This window comes from Danio rerio, chromosome 8, assembly GCF_052040795.2.
Source record: "Danio rerio strain M-AB ecotype USA chromosome 8, GRCz13ab, whole genome shotgun sequence".
Lineage (NCBI taxonomy): Eukaryota > Metazoa > Chordata > Actinopteri > Cypriniformes > Danionidae > Danio > Danio rerio.
In genome coordinates this window covers 57,516,047-57,531,302 of record NC_141028.1, presented here as the reverse complement: position 1 = coordinate 57,531,302, position 15,256 = coordinate 57,516,047, and the positions used below count along the sequence as shown (strand labels likewise).

The window sequence follows — 15,256 nt, the reverse complement described above, 5'->3', positions numbered from 1 at the left end:
GTTTTGACAAAAATGTCAGATACAACCTTATAATTCTTGACAAGTTGACAATTTGTGTATTGCTGTACATCCTAGCTTTATTAAGCAATATGCGATTGGACCTGCATAGGCGCGCTCTGCGCTGGCCTTTAGACCTGCTTTTAGCTGGTCAGTTGCGTAGTCTATTTAAGTTTTCAAAATAGCAACACGCCAACAATGCGGCTTAATGCTGTGTTCACACCAGACGCAGAATGCACAGATAAATCGGGTTATTCGCGCGTAAATAGCTGCGTGAACAGCCTCGCTTCATTCGTGAATCAAATCCGCTTCACTCGCGCATCAAATTCACTACAGAACAGAAGCGGATTCACATGATGGGCAGGGCTTCTGTCTGCCCGGTGACTCTAGCTTTGTTGCTAAATGGCTAACATGAATTTTCATGAACACAGCATAACAGCACACCCATGAGTCCACAAAGTAGTGCAAATGGATTTGCTATATAAACAACGTGGCGCAAAACGGGAAAATTAGGATTGTGCTGGTCTGAAAATAGCAACAAATCGCGCCGTGCACGTCTTGCGCCTTATTGTGCCGGATATATGATAGGACCCGCAGCATGTAAATTTGACATTATTCTCTCTTCTGGCTGCCATTATCAGTCTATCACACATTTTTTTGCCTGAAATTCTTGATAACACCATCGTAGAGTTTTTTTTAATATATATTATTTGATCAAATAGGATTGTATATTTGTTGTACTCTCCCATTCACTTCGCTCTAAGTTTACCCGACTATGATGACTTCTACTAATGAGATACCTGGATATGTGAAAAGGGTCTATTACTGTTATTAGCGCTCAAAGCTTGTTGTTAAACTAACGTTTTTGAAAGAGGTTTCTTGTGCTAAACAAGGCTGCCAAAACTTTTATACTGCAAAATATTGTTACAATTTAATATAACTTTAATGGCTGAATAACTAAATTAAAATTAAAATGGTTGACCGTCCACTTGGTGCATCCTGATGCTCTTAAGAAAAGAAATCTCTTAAAAACAAAACAACCAAGTATTAAAGGAAACGCAGGACTGAAGAATAACAAACAAAAGTATTCACTCAGCCCTGTCTGAAGACTGTCTCTGGTATCCGAATTCTCAGAAAGACCTGCGTTGGCCCTCCTAGAGCGCTTTGATCCCACGGACTGCTGGATTCTGACCAAACACGATCAAAGCCTGTGCGTCGTGTCCTTTCTGTTTGCAATGAAAGCTAATGATTTATATTTTTAAGGTGGAAAGAAAAGAGGAGATATTTGGGTAAAGACGGCTCTCGCCCTTGCAAATGTTGACTGTTTCATGGGGTCAGTCCAGCTGGCCGGCATCTGCTGTCAATTAGCTGCATGCTGAAAGCTCTTTGGCTGAAGCTCGAGAGAAAAGTGTCGTAAATCAGCAGGGACCCTGGGATCTGAAAGCGCACTTCCATACATGACGGACGAAAGGCAGTAGACGTGTAGATCAAAACAATCTCACAACACATAGGTGCTGGTGTGCCTGATGAACGCTATTTCTAGGACAAGAGGAAAGCAATGGTGAAAACAGATGGACGTTTCAAAACTAACAAACAAAATAGAAAACACCACATGAGCATCCCTAACCTGATTTCACCAAGTAGGACATGTTCCTGGATCAACGTCTATGGTGGTTCTGGAAAAACATTCCTATTTGCCAATCAGAATTACGGCATATGTTTACCGTTTATGTTAAGTTTAAGCATTTAGGCTTATGTACTCCTACGTATTTTAGTTATTAGTTGTCAACATTGTTAATAATGTATTGTTTTGTTTTAGAGTATGTCAATGTATTTTACACTGTCTGAAGCCAGCACCTACTCAGCAGGCACACGACATCGTGGTATGTTGCATTTTGAGTGGAAATGAAAATGGGCTCATTGTGGAAACGTAGCCCAGCGGACGTTTCTGCGGACCGCGATTTACGTCCCGGGAGGTACGTATTTGAGCGTTTTTTGTTTTCGCGGATCCGCGAGAGGCCGCTGTGCGCGTTTTTTTGCGTCTCGGGCGCCTCTCAGGAGCGCGCGCTGTTCGCACCCGCACCGTTCTCGCGCATAAAGCAGCCGGATCGGCCGACTCGGCCGTCCTCCTCTTCCTCCTCCTCCTCCTTCCCTAAACCCGAGCGACGGTTTGCAAAAGCCGTCCAGAAAAAAAAAAACTCGATCGGACTCGATCCCGGTCGTCGTCCTCCTCCTCCGGGGCCTCCGCTCCGCCGACGCAACACTGTGAGCTAAGTGGACAAACTGGTTGCATCGGGAAAGTCCTCCACTTGGAGGCGAGCCGTCGGCCGGCGAGCGCGAAGAGGAGGGGCGGAGCGGCGCCGCACCGCTCCGCAGCGTTCGCTCTAAAAAAACTAAACGCGGCCTTACGTACCTCCGGCCACGTAAATCGCGGTCTCCAGAAACGTCCGCGGGGCTACGTTTCCAGAATGAGCTTGGGTTGGAAAATCGGGTTGACGTCAGAACTCAACATCAGAGTAACGTCAGTGTCCAACATCGGACAGATGTTGCATTTTGATCACTTTCCAACGCAACCTAAAATCAACCAAATATTAACATCTAATGATGTTACAGCTTGGCGCTGTGTGGACGTTACCACTATGACGTCTATCAGATGTTAGATTTTGGTTGCCACACCTGACGAATAAATGTCAGTATTTGACGTCAATATGACGTCGGCTTAGGATGTTGGCTCCACATTAGATTTTGGTCACTTTCCAACGCAACCTAAAAACAACCAAATATCAACGTCACTTAATGTCGTTATTAGACATCAAAATAACACACATTGAAATTTGGTCACCCGACATCACGACCAAAATCTAACCTAATAATAACGCCTTATGACATTGTGTGCCTGCTGGGAAAGCTTTTCTTTTTTATATCGATACTTTAGGGGAAATATATAGATCACACTTTATTTTGATGGTCCGTTTGGGTAACACGGTAACACTTTATAATAACTACACACTATGAATAATTTATTAAGCATTAGCAAATAGTGAATTCATAATCTATTAAGCATTAACTCGACATTATTAAGCGTTAGTAAGCAGTTTATAACTGCAGCTACAAATGCTGCATTCTCGACTTACAACCACATGTAAAATGTGCTTAATAAATGTATTTTCATACTCTGTTAATGATTTATTTTTCATTACAAAATTAAGTATCGCATTATTAACAAACCGTTTGTATTTAAGAGTAGTTGAGGGTTTTCAGGATCATTCAGAATGAGTTGATTAAATGATTAATAAACTATTAAAATCAACGTTTATGACTTATTATTCAGGCTTATATTAATGGTTGCTAAGTATGTTAATAAATGCTTTATTAACTCAACTTCATCTAGTTTTGTGACCTAATCTAAAGTGAGGACTATTTCTGCTTTATAAATCCCTTATCAGCACATATCATAAGCACCTTTAAGAACATGGTATTGAGTGGTGAATGAGTTTCAGTATGTCAGTACTTGTTCACCTGCTGAATTTGACTCTTTATATGTCCATCAGATCTTGAAGAAATCATGCATAGAGATCCTCGCAGCAGAACCATCCAGTATCTGTGCTGGAGGTGAGTACAATATGTAGTAATATACCCATATTGTATAATAATGTATCTAGTTATATACAGTGTTGGGGGTAAAGCATTACAGGTAAAATGAGTTACGTAATAATTTTACTTTTCTAAGTAACAAGTAACGCATTACTTTAAATTAAGTAATGATATTTATGTTAACTTTATAATGGAGTGTTAGCGGAGGTCAGCCAGTGAAGAAATTTGCAGGTGAACCTTACTCCTCTGACCTCAAAAAGTGCCTTAGTGAAAGACGCTATAGAGGTCATGGTCTTTAGCCTCCTTGTTAGAGCAATCAACTCCCATACAACGAACCGCCGGTTCAATCCCAGCTCAGACCAGATTGGTTGCAGCAGGACCGGTGGGTTAAATGTGGGGGCTCGATCCCAGCTCAGCGAGGGTTGGGTGCATTAGGACCAGTGGGTTAAAGAAGTAAAAAAAAAGTTCTGAAAGAGATCAAGCCTCATCAAATGTAAGAAAAAGTTACTCAAAGTAACGTAACGAATGACGTATCATAAAAACTAAAAGTATTGCAACTAGTTACTTTTTTGGGGAGTAACTTAACAATGTAATCCATTACTTTTAAAAGTAACTTTCCCCAACACTGGTGATATACTTGTACATACTCTTGTGTATTAGTATATTTTGTATTATATTTACTGAACTCCTTTATTATTTGTGCTTTTGTCCTGTCACTGTCATTTTGTACACTGTGGATATTTCTGTCACAAAAACTTAATTCTTTTATGTCTAAACATGCCTGGCAGTAAAGCTCTTTCTGATTCTGATACAACTCTTTTTTTTCAAAAACACTGTTAAATTATTATTATTATTATTATTGTTATCTTGATTTACTGTAAATTAATTTTAGAGTTTGTTCCATGATTTAACATTGCTAAATCTAACTTAATCCTTTATAGAGGCATTCCAGGTCGTTGTGAGAGGAAATGGATTTCTTCATGCTAGAAATGTGGACAAGGTCCTTTGCAGTTTCAGAATTAATGAAACCCATACCAGAAGTAAGTGCAATGATGAATTTTATGTAAAATGTACCAATTTTCAGATATTTTTTCATGTAACACAATTTAAATATGGAGTCAATCTAGGGCCATACACAGTATACCTGCAGAATAAAAGAAAGTTTTGCAAACAAAACATAAAATATTGAGAAAAAAAAAAAAAAAAAAATATATATATATATATATATATATATATATATATATATATATATATATATATATATATAATAAATTCAAATCTTCGAAAATCGCAAAGCAAAAATAAATTTTTGAGAAATAAAAATACATTTTGCTAACAAAAATAAACAATTGCAAAGGGAAAATTTAGTTTTGAAAAATAAAAATGAAATTTCCAAACCCAATTTGCAGACCTGCCTCTATATAGGCGACGTCATCACCTGAAGACACAGTGGTGTTACACTGAGGTGGTCTTACAGCCCAGTAGGTCTGGGCCTGCCGCAAACGCCCAAGTTACCTTGACTCCGCCCTCTTGTCAAATCAGGGCCACAAAGTGAAACGCGCAGAAACGTGAAGTGCAAAGTGAAAACAGCATCGCAAACTCACAGATTTATTGTTTTTTTTTTATTTATTTGCAGTTGTGTGGGTGTTTCCCAGTACTGGGTTGCAACTGGAAGGGCATTCGATGCATAAAACATCCCTGCTGAAAAATCCAGCCTAAACCAGCCTAGGCTGGTTGGCTGGTTTTAGCTGGTCAACCATCCTGGTATTAGAGGGGTTCTGTCATTTCCAGCTTGGACTTAGCTGGATTTAGCTGGTCATCTCCCAGCCTGACCAGCCTAGCTAGGCTGGGAGCCCAGCCAAAACCAGCTATATCCAGCTTAAACCAATCTGGTCAAGCTGGTTTTAGCTGGTTTTAGTGGTCATCATTACCCAGCCTGACTAGCTAAGACTAGGCTGTAAATGGCTGGAAACCAGCCTGGAAATGGCCTAAACCCCTCTAAAACCAACCTGGTCGACCAGCTAAAACCAGCCAACCAGCTCAGGCTGGTCTAAGCTGTTTTTTTTTTCAGCAGGGCTATGCTGGAAAAGTTGGCGGTTCATTCCACTGTGGCGACCCCTGATGAATAAAAATCTGAAGGAAAATGAATGAATGTTATGTAAAGTTATCGTATACATGACTGGAACAACATGAGAGCTTTCACTTTTGGGTGGACTGTCTCTTTAAGCTGACAGTGCTGAAATGGTTGCTGAGATACGTCTTGTATTACAGTGAACATGTATGCTAAACACATCAGTGGCTCGATAAAGGCTAATAAAAACGGGATAAACGTTATATGGGATGACAGCAGCCTTACATAAGACATTTCCGCGATTTCCTTGCGTAATGACCATATGGTTGGAATGATTTGAGTTAGAATCTATAAAGCCTTCTGATTAACTATCATTTTTCCACTGAATGGCCCAGAGGGCTAGTTTTCATAGGGAACCCTGCAACGGCCAGGCAAGCCAACTCAAATGCCAGTCTCATTAGCATTTTGGCTAATAGCAGTTTGTAAAGGCTACATTAGAAGTTTTACAGGATGGATTGCTGCCAACTGCAGGAGATATAAGAAAAATGCTGCCACGCAAGAGGCTAACAGCGTTCGCTAAGGATTTTTTTTGCACACTTTACTATTGTAGAACCTGTGGGATTAATTCATTTTTTTAAACATAAAATTAAACATACAGTTAAAGTCTAAATGATTAGCTCAAATATATTTTCCAAATGATGTTTAACAGATATATTTTCAGTATTTCCTAAAATATTCATTCTTATGAAGAAAGTCTTATTTGTTTTATTTTAGCTAGAATAAAAGCATTTCAAATATTTCAAAGGCTCATGACACCCCCTGCTTTCGGTTCAGGTCGACCTCAGAACTTTTTCAAAAGATGCATCATAATGGGCGTGGAGCTCCGCGAGCAAAGAGCAGGTGTGGGCGTGGCCAGCAAAGCAAGGGAGAATGAGCGAACAGCTGTTGTCAGTCGGTTCACAAAATGAGACACAAACCAAAAGGAGACCCATGATTTAATAGTTTACAAAGTTAAAATACAAAGAAATAAACAGTATTTTATGCCCTGCTACATTTGTTATTCGTAATTTCATATACAAATAACCACAATTTATATCATTATAAAGATAAGCGTGTTCATATAAACACTATAAATGAGGACTCCTCCCTCAATCCCCTGGTTTGAATGCAGACTCAGTGCAGCAGGTCTCTTCCCCTGTCTATTTTAACCATTAGCCCTGCTGGTTATCTAGAGGATTAAGGTAAACACAGCAGCGCCGGGAAAAACATGCAACAAACCCAGTGGATCATGGAAACAAACACATACGACCCTTTATGAACAGCTAAATACTGTGTGCTGTAGGTCTGTGTCTCACAGCTTGGCACTGGCACGTCTGTCTTGCCTTCAGAAAGCACGCGCAGTCATGAATAATTAAGAAGCCGGCTCTTCTCATAGGATAAGAAAACTCCGCTATGAATAATAATGAGAAACCAACATGTCATCTTGCAGTTTTGCGCTATGTAGACGACTTCGATCCGCCCCAAAAATCATTTTAAACCCGAAAGCTGAAATTAGCTAACAAAAGCTCAAAATTATAATAATAATAGTAATCTAATAGTAAATGCTGTGAGCCCCCCTATCCCCCTCTATTTTAAAGTGTTTATGGCTATTTTTTTTATGCTGCTATATAATCAGTGGCAAAAATTATCTCAAAAACACATTAGCATTGCTTATTGCATCAATTTCTGACAATATATCACACAATCAAAATTTGTTGTCATGACAGGCGTATTTATAATACATTTTTACATTAGGATACAGAAGGAAAAGTAACTACAGACTCTATCAAATTCGAGATATAATAACAGAATTACCCCCCTTAGCATTGGCAATGGGTTGCAGTACAATCTTATATAATGTTGTGTTTGAAAACACAATTGGTTGGGTTTTGGTTAGTGATTCGCTGGTTGATCTGTATCACAAGCCCTGCCTTCTCATGGATGTGTATGATGCATCTGAAACATACAGCAAAATAAACCCTAAGGCTCAGTCCACATGAACGCTGGCAGGGGTCAACAACCCTGTTCCTGGAGAGCTACCTTCCTGCAGATTTTAGTTGCAACCCTGACCAAAAACACCTGTTTGTAATTATCAAGTGCTGCTTAAGGTACTATTAATTGGTTCAGGTGTGTTTGATCAGGGTTGGGACTGAATTCTGCAGGAAGGTAGCTCTCCTGGAACAGGGTTGGTGACCCCTGCACGCGGGTATTTACAAAACAACAGCTATTCCTATGCCATTTGTCTGCACACAAACACAGTAGCGGGTCACTGAAATTAGCATTTCATTTTCAATTAGCAACATTTTTCCAATCTTCTATTGTCCAATTCTGGTCAGCCTGTGTGAATTGTAGCCTCAGTTTTCTGTCCATAACTGACAGGAGTGGCACCCGGTGTGGTCTTCTGCTGCTGTAGCCCATCCGCCTCAAGGTTGGACGTGTTGTGCGCTCAGAGATGCTCTTCTGCAGACCTCGGTTGCCTTTCGAACCAGTCTGGCCATTCTCCTCTGACCTCTGGCATCAACAATGCACCCACAGAACTGGCGCTCACTGGACATTTTCTCTTTTTCGGACCATTCTCTGTAAACCCTAGAGATGGTTGTGCGTGAAAATCCCAGTAGATCATCAGTTTCTGAAATACTCAGAGCAGCCATGTGATTGGCTGATTAGAAATTTGCGTTAACAAGCAGTTGGACAGGTGTACCTAATAAAGTGGCCGGTTAGTGTAGTTAAAAAAAAATGTTTTTTTGCTTCAATGGTTGGCAAATACATTGCTTTTAATATGTCCCATGATGACTGATATTAATTATTATGGCAGTGGGAAAAAGATGTGCAAGCATTGTAAGTATATTTAACGAAATGTGATGTTAATTACAAGGCAACTTTCGATTTTAAATTACGTCTATTAAAGTGTACTGATGTTGACATTTCGTATGCTTTAATGCTGTAACGATATTAAACTTCACAGAGCGGCTAATTCGCTCCAAACAATCATATTTTCATTCAAATAGGCACTGGTCGTAAGATCAAAGCCCAGTCATCTGCATTCAATCCTAGTTTACAGTACCAGTAATGGGTACCAGCTTTGGTGCTTCACTTGTCCTTTTGCTTGTATTTGCTTTGATTAAAGCCGGACATTTCAAACGCAGCAGCACCCATGCTAATTGCTAGTGTCTGATAGACAGCAGAGCATCCGGTTGATAAGTGTAACTGTGTCATGGAAGCAATCCGAAAACCCATTTCTGTCCACTACTCAGGAAACCAGTTTGACTTTCCCATCCTTAGGGCATGTTTCCAGACTTGCACCACATTTACTCCCAGTGTTGCATAGGACTGGTGTTTATTTATGCTTGACCATTGTAAACACTTCTGTCAGTGAATGATAATGTCCATCATGCATTAACTGTTTTACCTAAAACTGCAAAAATCACATTTAGAGTTTTTGTCTCTCTTTTTTACTCCAAATATTTCAGGATTCTTGATTTAGGAGGGGACTTATTATGCAAAAATCACTTTTAAACGGGGTTTAGACACAGTTGTGTGTCAACAATGTGTGAATATAACCAGCTTCTACTGGTTAGAATGTGTTAATTAAATGTTTTAGAATCACACTTTGATTGACATTCTCTCTTTGTATGAGTCATCATAGGGGGAAAGCCCCGCCCATTAGTGATGATCTCTCCCTCATTAGCATAGACAGCCCATAGACAGCTGTCCGCCTTTAGACTTTTGAATCTGCCACTATACTGACACATAGGCATTTGTAGCTCCGCCCTCTTTTGAAAACAGCACAATCTCATTTGAATTTAAAGGGAAAGTCACCAAAACCGCACGATTTGGATCAAAGCCTAAAAGGGGAGGTTTCTAAGGGTTATAACATTATTTGTGTGGCATTTTAAGCTGAAACGTCACATACACACTCTAGGCCAGTGGTTCTCAAACCAAGTACCACCTCAAAAAATATGGCCTCTACAAGTACCACTTGTTGGCCCTCTATTAATCCGGGGTCGCCACAGCGGAATGAACCGCCAACTTATCCAGCAAGTTTTACGCAGTGGATGCCTTTCCAGTCGCAACCCATCTCTGGGAAACATCCACACACACATTTACACACACTACGGACAATTTAGCCTACCCAATTCACCTGTACCGCATGTCTTTGGACTGTGGGGGAAACCAGAGCAACCGGAGAAAACCCACGCGAAGGCAGAGAGAACATGCAAACTCCACACAGAAACACCAACTGAGCCGAGGTTCGAACCAGCGACCCAGCGACCTTCTTGCTGTGAGGCGACAGCACTACCTACTGCGCCACTGCCAAAATTGTATTCCATACAAAATATGAAGCTGATCAGTCGGTTCTTGTCACGTGACTTGCTGTGTGGCATTCTGAAAAGTTAAAATGTTTTCAACTCGGGGCGCCTGGAATACGTGAGCGTGTCGCGCTGCTTGCACCTTCATTATAAATAACGAACTCGCGTGTAGAAATGACACAATATGTGAACAGCCGCCATCATTTGCGAGCTACAGGAGTTGATATTTTTCTTGACCAGTGGCGATCTGTGGCCACTGCTAATGCGTGTATCCTCTTTCTCTAGTTCTGTGTCAGTTGGATTGATTTTTAGGGTGCAAAGTTCAAGCTGCGGTGCAAAGTTCAAGCTTGGTAAACTCTGACCGCTGAAATCGTATCACTTGACTGCGTGAGACCAATCGAGGATCAAAACATGACCTCTTTGGACAGAAATTTAAAACATGGAGCAATCGGTCGCTCTTTTAAATGTCTAATAAGCTTGTTTAATCCCGCCCCTTTTTGCAGCGCCGCACGACAGAATTTCACATGCTTAAGTGAAGTTTATGTATAAACTAATTTCGAGAGGATCAAGTGCTTATGATTGCTAGCGGCTGGATCCGCATTATCCAATTCACTACGCTGCAATCAGATGACTCCTAAACTACTATAAATACCCTGGGTTTCATTCTACTATCTTCGTTTTGAAGAGTCCTCCCTTCCACCCCTACTCCTCCTTCTTAGATGGGTGACACAGTGGCCCAGTGCGTAGCCCTGTTGCCTCACAGCAAGAATGTCTCTGGTTCCAGGCTTTACCAAACCAGCAGATATTTCTTTGTGGAGTTTGCACTTCTCCCCGTGCTCACGTGGGTTTTCCCCGGGTTCATGCAATTAAGTTAACTGACTAATCCAAATTGGCACCATAGACATGCTCCTAGTATGTAGTTATTGCCAAGAGCAATCACTTACTGTTCATTGGTTACTACAGCAGGGGAGTTCTCAAGATCTTCCTGAGCTCAAACTCCCCTCCTGCCTTGCAACGGGAGGGATCCCTGGGCTCGAGGATCTCATGAGCTCAGGGCTCTCTCCCTGGACAGCATGCCAAACAAGCTTTTATAATTAATAATCAGCTAAGTGTGAACTCTTGAAACTCTAATGTGACTGCCGCTTAATTTCGAGAGGATTGCTTATGACTGACACGGCTGGCCCCGAGTCAAGCTAATGTACCAACCACCAATCAGACGATTCCTAACTCAGTATAAATAACCAAAGCATCTTACCTTTAGTCATCTTCGTCTGGAAGAATCCCCCCTTCCACCCCCTTTCCACCTCTTTTTCCTCTATACACTGCAAAAAATGCTTTTCTTGCATAGATTTTTTGTCTTGTTTCTAGTCTAAATATCTAAAATTTCTTATATCAAGAAGCATTTTCTAGACAAGCAAACATATTGTCTTGTTTTGAGAAATAATATGCCATTTACTAAGTGAGTTTTTCCTTAAAACAAGCAAAATAATCTGCCAATGGGGTAAGCAAATGAATCTTGTTTTTTCTTTTGACGTATGTTTATTCTAACGTGCTCGCATGGGTTTTCCCCGGGTCCTCCGGTTTCCTCACACAGTCCAAAACATGAGACACAAGTAAATTGACTAAACCAAATCAGCACCATAGTCAAATTTCGCCAGCAACAGACCCTCATAACAATCCTTAAGCAGCAGGAGGGGGGAGGGGGGCTCTCGAGATCTACCTGAGCTCAAACTCCCCTCTCGCCCTGCAAACGGGAGGGAGCCCCGAGCTTGAGGATCTCATGAGCTCAGGGCTCTCTCTTGGGACAGCATGCTAAACTAGCTTATTACCAATCATCAGCTAAGTGTGAACACTTGAACTGTGTAACAGATCAGTGTGTGTGTGCTTTATTTCAAAGCCATTTTTCTTATTCAACAGAGAATCAATCAACAAATATTGTAAAATGTGACCCTATGTTTTTCCTCTGTGCTAGTGGTGAAGCCGCTGGTAGTGGAGGACACATACCTGCTATGTCCAGCTCCTGTTCTTCGAGAGGAGGGAACGTAAGTGTCCTAGATGCATTTTGCTTTCTTTTCTATATTCCTAATTGTTAACTGTGAGACATGAGGAACATGTTGTAGAGTAATTTACCCCATTTTGTATATTGCAGGGCAGCTTCCCTTTATGTTAGCATGAACGAAGGCCTGAGTTTTATCTCAAGTTCTGTTACAATCACCACGGTAAAATGTGTAAGTATAATCTCAAATCATCTGTTGTACAGTTAGAATTATAAGTATAAGTCAGAATTATTAGCCCCCTTTGAATTTTTTTCTTTTTTAAATATTTCCCAAGTTATGTTTAACAAAGCAAGGAAATGTTCACAGTATGTCTGATAATAGGTTTTCAACAATCTGAATTTGAATTGTGTTCATTTGAATTATTGGCAATTGTAATTTAATGAATCTGAATTTTTATATGCTGTAAAATTGTTTTGAATTTAAACTACCTTCCTCTGCCATTCATACACTTCTGCAGCTGACATTAGAACAGCAGAAACCATTGCTAATTTACCAACGTCACTTTATAGCTAGTATTTGAATGATTCTGGCCGCGGGAATATTTTCAGTGGGTCGCGGAGTGTGTGGTAAAAAAAAAAAAAAATTTGCTTATACTAGACTTTTATTTTGAAATGCGTGCTCGACAACCCTACTGTTTGACATCTGAAATTTCATTTAATTATAGCAACAAATATGTCGAAGCCCAAGTAGGACCCCGAACATGTAAAGTATGGATATATATATATATATATATATTGACGACATATAAGACTTAAAGCCTTAGTGTCATATGTAGTGAGGTGCTCTCTAAAGAGAACATGAAACCTTCTAAATAAAACAACATTTATAAACCAGAAAACATGTTTAATTAACAGTTCATTATTAACAGTATTTATCAATTTTACTTTGTAATAGTTCTATTATTTGATCCATTTTGTTAAATGACAGCAATAAAAAAGTGTTTATTTGTAAGTCTTGGTGAATTTCTTATGATTTATCCGTCACTACTTGTGTATGTTAACAAATAAATACAAATGAAGTATAATTCCCAAAACTTTATTATAGTTCCCAAAAATTTGGGTCGCGGCTTGATGACCATGTAAAAATTTGGGTCCCATGGCCAAACCAGTTGAGAACCCCTGCTCTAGTGTAATGTCTAAAGTAAAGACAAAACAGCTGATTTGGCTCACATTTTAAGATTATAAGGCAGAACAGCATGAAATGCCATCAGTCTACAGAGATTTCCCAGTATTTCTCTGCTGCAATCGGGAGATCACAATAATTAACCCCAAAAAAGCCAAAGCAATGCAATCACTAATAGATTGCTGTTGTGTTTGCGATAAGGAAAAACGCTAAACACATGCGGGCATTTCTTCTTTCTTTTATTTTACGGAACTAGATTGCAGTAACGAAAACAGGAGAATCATTAGAAACAAACAGATGGCTAACCAAAAAGTAGCTCAAAAAGAGTGGCAAACATAAAATACAAACATTCCCATCATGCACTCAAAACACTACAATTACTATGGTATAAAAACAGCACTGCAACATACAAAAGAGAGAGATCGACTTAGAATGTCACTTACCTTGATTTAAAATGGATTGATCAGTTGTAGTTAGAAATTATGCTGAATTTTCTCCTCTAAAGTCTTATTATGTGGTCTGTCACCATCTTGTGGATGGACAACATCAGCCGTCTTTGCCCTGCTCAGTATAACAGACTAATGCCGACACTCTGTCTCAGAAATTATGAATATTTAAAATAGGCATTATCCTTAAAGATAAGCTGCATAGCTGCAATCTAAAAACTACATTCTCATCTAAAAAGCCTCAACATAAGTACATTATGTTGTCCAACAGCTGCATAATTTGTCAAACGGTAGTGAGTCTATTGATCTGCTGTCACTCTATGTGTGCGGAGTGATACACAAGAGTGCAGAGGCTGTGCGAGTTCTGATATTGCATAAAATTGCACGGCTATCAGCCAATCAGATTCGAGAACCAGACAGAGCTGTTGTATAAATATATATATAGTATAATGTGATGTCATAGTGTACGTTCAATGAAATATATTAAGTGAATTAAATTAATGTTGTGTATTTATTTATTATGTATTTATTTATTTATTTATTTATTTATTTATTTATTTATTTATTTTCAAAAATATACCTGTGCAACATAAGAAGGACAGGGTCCTAAATGTTGATCTGTTCTCCCCACAGTCTGATGGTACAATTCTTGCCATAGCACTGCTGATAGTGATGCTGCTGCTGATTCTGGCTCTGCTGTGGTGGTTCTGGCCGCTGTGCTGCACCGTGGTGAGTCTTCTACCTCATACAAATAGCAACCACTATATATATATATCAATATCACTGCTGACATAAAGTCAATAAAGTCAAACAAAATAGATGGCTAACATTTCGTCTTTAAATCGGACGCTACGGGGCGGTTTGACTTCCTTTTGTTGCTTACAAGCTGACCGCTTATGTCCATGTGGAAGGCTTTCCCAATGTTACCAGTTTGACCAGTGGCTCGCCATGTTCGTCGGCGGACTTGAGACGCGGAGAGTTGTTGACCATGACAACGAGATTTGAGTCTGGTGAAGAACAAAAGTGGATAAGACAAAAACAGAAGCCAAAAAATAAAATAAACAAGTAAATAACAGGGTGAGAATGTTGTAAAATATGAAAATGTGGTAAAACCAAGCGATGACTTTTCTTTTTCTGGATTGCTTTTTAAAATTTTTGGTTAAGTTTAGGTAAGTGGGTGGGCGGGTCAATCTGTGCTTTTGAAAACACTATCGGTTGGGCTTAGGGAAGGAGAAGGGTGGGTCAGTCGATTGGTCAGTCAGTCGACAGCTGCCTCTGGTGGACTTACGTGAGAACAGCAGGCACGAATGTCACTCACAAGAGAAATTTGAGATTTCAAAAAGCATACACAGCAGCCTCCGGTGGATTCGCGAAAACAAAAACGGCAATAAACATACCTCCTGGGACATATTTGGCGCTCTCCAGAAATGTATATAGCGGTACGTTTTCAGAATGAGCATGGGTTGGTTGTTTTAGCTCATTTTAAATAAGTAGTTTGAACAAACAACAAATGTCATTCGCTGTAAACAAAAAAATGCTGGGTTCCACACAATTCCGTCATGTTGTCCCAACACAAATCGATGTGATTTAGTGGATTGAACATAAAACAATTAAGTTGTC

The 15,256-nt window shown here is 39.8% G+C and overlaps 2 protein-coding genes and 1 long non-coding RNA gene across 4 annotated transcripts in view; 2 read left to right on the top strand and 1 right to left on the bottom strand.

The window, feature by feature from the left end:
* The window catches only part of LOC147842882 (uncharacterized), a 797,275-nt gene that overhangs the window by 289,209 nt on the left and 492,810 nt on the right, over positions 1-15,256 (top strand). The gene's annotated exons all lie outside the window — the stretch shown is intronic.
* antxr1a (ANTXR cell adhesion molecule 1a) overlaps positions 1-15,256 on the top strand; it is an 87,531-nt gene that overhangs the window by 30,284 nt on the left and 41,991 nt on the right. For both annotated transcript variants that reach the window (XM_087265462.1, XM_087265463.1), the window contains exons 9-13: positions 3,549-3,609; positions 4,533-4,631; positions 11,984-12,053; positions 12,161-12,239; positions 14,270-14,365. In XM_087265462.1, coding sequence (XP_087121588.1) covers positions 3,549-3,609; positions 4,533-4,631; positions 11,984-12,053; positions 12,161-12,239; positions 14,270-14,365 — 405 coding nt within the window. The remainder of the gene's footprint in view (positions 1-3,548; positions 3,610-4,532; positions 4,632-11,983; positions 12,054-12,160; positions 12,240-14,269; positions 14,366-15,256) is intronic.
* gfpt1 (glutamine--fructose-6-phosphate transaminase 1) overlaps positions 14,206-15,256 on the bottom strand; it is a 121,068-nt gene continuing 120,017 nt past the window's right edge. Inside the window, exon 20 of the mRNA XM_087263718.1 lies at positions 14,206-14,643. Within this exon, the coding sequence (XP_087119844.1) occupies positions 14,560-14,643 (84 nt within the window). The 3' untranslated portion in view covers positions 14,206-14,559. The remainder of the gene's footprint in view (positions 14,644-15,256) is intronic.